This window comes from Arachis ipaensis, chromosome B07 (genome assembly GCF_000816755.2).
Source record: "Arachis ipaensis cultivar K30076 chromosome B07, Araip1.1, whole genome shotgun sequence".
NCBI lineage: Eukaryota > Viridiplantae > Streptophyta > Magnoliopsida > Fabales > Fabaceae > Arachis > Arachis ipaensis.
In genome coordinates, this window is record NC_029791.2 from 114942342 (window position 1) to 114947445 (window position 5104).

A 5104-nucleotide genomic window follows, 5' to 3' on the forward strand; every position below is an offset into this window, starting at 1 on the left:
AAAATATTTTAAAAATATACTATGAATTAATATCAATAATTAAAAGCACTAAACAAAATATTTGATGAAAACTTGCATGTAGCTGAGTTTTTATCCATCTGGAAAAGAATTATATATGAGTTGTATGTTAGAGGTTAGGAGGATGAAGTAGGAAGGGGCAAAGAGATTAGGTGAAAGGACATGTACCTACATAACGGTTAAAGTTAAGTCATAGTTAGATAGATTGCAAAATGAATAGGACATGTTCTGTTTCTGTTTCTCTTTTAAGTGGATCGCCACCAGTTCTATGCTGACACATACCCTCTTTTACATGCACCTTTCTCTTTCGTGTCTCTTTCTCATAGTCTCCTCTATTCTTCACATACTCAAATATCCTTTTGCTTCTTTTTAAGCCTTTTCTATTTTTTTTAATAAATTATAATATCAAATTTTTTTTCTGTTTATAGATGCGTCTGTCTCTCTATGTGCTAGCTGCTGTCGGTTTCAAGAGTGTTAAATTAAATATTAATGCTATATATTAAAAAATTTAATATGTTTTATATGAGTTCATGCCCTATAAAAACCGAGGGCTGGATTTTGTTGCTTTTGTTTAATAGCCAATAGGGCAGAGTGCGAGAACTCTATTTATATATCTATCTATGTTTTCTTAAAATTATATTTTAGAAAGCACCTGAATCAACGGCAAAAGTTTTTATGCCAATCTCTTATTGCAACTGGGACAAGTCATTGACCGTAGAAATTAATATATGATTACTTGTTAGCATGTATTTATATGCTGCATGCATGCAACTTTTATTCTATACCTACTCACTCACCCCAAGTTTATAGTAAAAATATATAATATAGTTATTTATTTTTTTAATTATGAAGAAATATACATATAGGTGTAGACCCTCCATGACAAGATCTCACGTATATATCTAAAGTGTGTCTCTGACCAAAGACATGCATTGGCCCTCTCAAGTTCCAATCAATTGTTTATTCACCTGTCCCTATTTTACTTTTGTTTCACGCCATTAGGGAATCTCTGCTGCAATTTTTTTCTTCCATTATAATCAAATTAAATCTCTTCTCTAGTATTTTAAGCCCATACTCTTTTCTTTCCGTTAGTCCATTTTTTAAACTAATTAATTGACTTCCAATTTCTAGGCAATCAAAGTTTGTCATATTTTGTTAAAAATTAGCATACATTTGACATGTAGTTTAAAAATATTTATAATATTTAAAATTCACATAAAGATAAATAATTATTCAAAGCATGTGTATTTATTCATGCAATGTATTAAAAGATAAATATTAGACGATCAATGTTTTTTGTTTTATTTTTTATTTTTTTCTACTAAAAGTAATAATACTTAATATTTGTCATACTAATTAATTCTGTGCTAGAAGCCTTATTATGAAGCAAATTTATTAGAGGAGAAGTACATAAACTTCAACTTTAACAAATCTCTCATAAGTAGTTTTCATTGGATTTGACCAATTTGTCGTTACTAGTATGTCTTGATTTCTTGATACAACATTCACGTATATACGTGTGAACCTTACAACTCTCAACTTTTTACCTTATCATGCATCAACCGACACGTGAAGAATCTCTTTTGTCTTTCTAAGATTAAATTAAATTAACTAGCATCCATTACATTACTTTACATGTTAGTCCTATTTTTCGTTTATAAAACTTTCGGCTTCATGAATAAAAAGTCAAAAGGCCTATTTCACTTGGCGTAACTTCAACCGCCTTTTTCTTTTTTTCATTTTTTTCTTTTTTTTTTCTTTTTAAGTGATAAAAAGTATAAGTGAGTTTTTCGTTACATAGGATACACGTGTACTCTTGTTGCGTGGCATTTGTCTTATTCTTCATTCTTTTACTTTAATTTTTAGTCTTTTTTTACTCTTGTAATGATATTCTCTTCTTTTTATTATTTTTTTATTTATTCATTTTCCTCTTTATATAAAGGTTATTCAGGAACTTGAGTTCACCTACCTTGCTCAACATAGTTTGTCCTGTTTTTGTCAATTGTCAACCAGCATGTTTTGTTTCTTCTTGTATCTATGGGTACAAGTCATGCTTCGTATGATAAAAAGTAATAAAAAAATGTTTTATCCTTTTGTGCATTATATACTATAAAAAGTCAAATATTTTTCTAGACACAATAATATATATTTTTTTATGAAAAAGTATAGGTAAACAATAAAAATATTAAACAATGTAAACAATAAATATATCAAATGTTCATTTTACTAGTGTACGGATGGTTATTTTAATATTAAAATATAGAAGGTTAAATTAGAAGTGTAGTATATTTTTATCTGATTAGTGGTTGTTTATATTGTTCAACAAAGTCATTGTCCCCTAACATTTTTTTTTATATAGTAATTATTGTACATAAAAAATTAAATGTCTTCTACTAACGACATATCAATGAAAATATGTAGCGAGTACACACACTTTAGATATAGCCTAGCTATATAAACTTTATTTAATTATTAGTATTATTACTATTAGTTTTGTATGTCTAGTGAGTAGTGACCCTTTTGTCTCAGTTATGAGTAAGGCTAAATATTTGTTTATTGAATGGCAGGTAGAACATATATATTATTTTCAGTGGAAATCCTTTTACACTCGTTTGATCTGGGTTGATCTATAAGGAACATACAATTTTTTGTGGCTTTAATATCACTATTATTATGTATGTATGTATGTCAGTATGTGCACTCCAATAAGTAGGTCAGCACATATTTGCTGTAGTTTCACATGGCACAGCTAGCATTATTCCTCATAAATCATAATAATGCTCTTTATTTATTTATTTAACACAATTTTAGTGAAAGCTATTTAGCTAGCTACTAGTATATGCATCTTTCTAGCCATGACCAGTTTATGGCTCTGTATTAATTATTATCAAGTTACATCATGATGTTAATTAACCATTTCAATTACCATACATAGAATTTAGTAGTTTGTACTTGTATAGTAAGAGTAATAGTAATTCAGTACAAGTAGTAGAAGTAGTATACTTATGTTAAGAAAAATAATTGAATAGAAAAACAAAAAAGGTATAATTATTGTTGAAACTATTGATCTCATAATGAAATCCACTAGCAATAGATATAGCATATCCAACTCATAGTGTTATGTCATGTTATATATAATTCATTATAGGTTGGCCATATCCAAAGATTTGATATAGTTGGTAGTTAGTTAGATTATTTAATTATATAGAGAGAATATTGTGATTAGTGATTAGAGATTTATCTTCAATAAAAAGGATATTTTAGTTTATCTGTTTTTATTGTTTTTTTATGTTTTTATATTTGTATGTTTGCTCCAGTTAAATGTGTTGAGCTTGATGTGTTTACAAAAAAAAGGATATTTTAGAAATTAGTTGGAGGAAAAAAATAAAATGGATTCAGAGCCTAACCAACATATAGGTTAGTAAGCCTTAGATATAGGCTTTGGTTGAAGAACTTTAATGATGTTTTTTAAGCTTGTGTCACTCTCATCTGAGTCAGAATCGACTAATTTCCATTCTTTTGCGACAGTGGTCTTACAAACTTTGCCATTGTGTTCAGACAAAGTTGTCAAAATCTAAGATGTTTCAATAATGTACTTATTACTATTACCTTTTGTTTTTGTTCTTGTTTCTTCTTGTTTTTCTTTTTAAACCGGCAAAAATCTTCATGTGGAAAATGACCTTCATTTGGATTTGCATACTTTATTCCTTAATTGCTTGGCCCACTGGAAAATAACATTATTTGTTAGGTTATGGTTTTGAAAGCGAAAACACAGCATTTTTCTATATTATAATTGTTGTTCGAAATTGATGGGTGCAACTTATTTTCATATTAACTATATGATTTTGATTGATAATTATTTCTTTATAAGTATACTATTATGTATTATCATATTAAGTCTTTTATTCTAAAATAGTGAAAACTTTTTATTTTTGTTATTCACGTTATTTCTTAGTTTAGCAGGAAAGGATTTGAATTTTTGACACTTAATTGAGTAGATAAATGAGTTGATGTTAATGAAAATTATTTTTATATCAAACATTTTAACTATTTTTTTATGGATACAGTGCCAACAAAATATAAGTCCTCTTTCTTTTCAAGGTAATTTTTAAGATTATGCTAAATGGATTCTTGGTGGACTACTACTTTAGTACGTAAAGAATTCGTAATATTTGACTAAAATTTTTATTTTATTCCCCGGTAAACAATATTATGAAACCTTAATTTACCTTGGTGGTTAATCATGTCTCGTAAACAAAAATGTTATTTATACATTAAAATTAACTATTAAAATCGGTCATGATATATTTATGTATTGTATAAATACATGTGTCATTTAATTTATTTTTAATATAAATTTTGTATTCCAAAATATATTAGTGACTGATTTTGGTGGTTAATTTTAGTGTAAACGTCGCTTATGAAAATATCCCTCATCCATAAGGTTACATTTGAAACCGTCAACACTAAACTTTTTAATTGAGGTGACAAGAAATAAAACAAATAAATAACAATCATGAGATTTATATTATATCACAAATACTAGTTACTTGGGTAGCTTAAACATCATATTTTAAATTCAATCCTTAAAAACAAGGTTTATTAAGTACAATTAAGATTACGCCTAGTGATGCAAATAATAATAATAATAATAATTAAAAAAAAATGGCATTCGTTTCCTTTATTATTTTACTACCTATTTACATATTTCATCGGAAAAAAGGAAAAAATTTACAAAGTTAGAACAGGTGGGAATAAGTGCAAAAGAGAGAAATTCTTTGGTCAACTTTTTATTCCTATTCACTTGAAAGAGTCTTTTACATTTTTTTTTTCTTTCTTCTCATTTTTGTTTAAAAATTCTTTTACATCTTATCTACCTTATTTCACTCTACCCACATGCAATGTTTTGATTAATATGTCTATGGGTTTGTGCTTACCAAATTGCAATCGGATTTAAAGCCCATGATCAATTACAGGCCCAAAAATTGACTTCCTCCATATTATTATTATTATTATTTGAACCAAAAAACTGAGTAATAAGAGTACATGGAGTCATTAGTCAAATAAATATAATTAATAAAACAAG

At 27.3% G+C, this 5104-nt stretch overlaps 1 protein-coding gene across 3 annotated transcripts in view; it reads left to right on the forward strand.

Annotated features, from left to right (window-relative positions):
• Window positions 1-5104, forward strand: part of LOC107608252 (probable trehalose-phosphate phosphatase C) — a 9757-nt gene that overhangs the window by 1258 nt on the left and 3395 nt on the right. Inside the window, exon 2 of one of the 3 annotated variants that reach the window (XM_021106303.1) lies at window positions 4086-4119. The exons of 1 other annotated variant lie outside the window; for it this stretch is intronic. In XM_021106303.1, the coding sequence (XP_020961962.1) occupies window positions 4086-4119 (34 nt within the window). Of the gene's footprint in view, window positions 1-2585; window positions 2694-4085; window positions 4120-5104 lie in introns of all 3 variants that reach the window. One more of the 3 variants, XM_021106304.1, reaches the window with a different exon arrangement.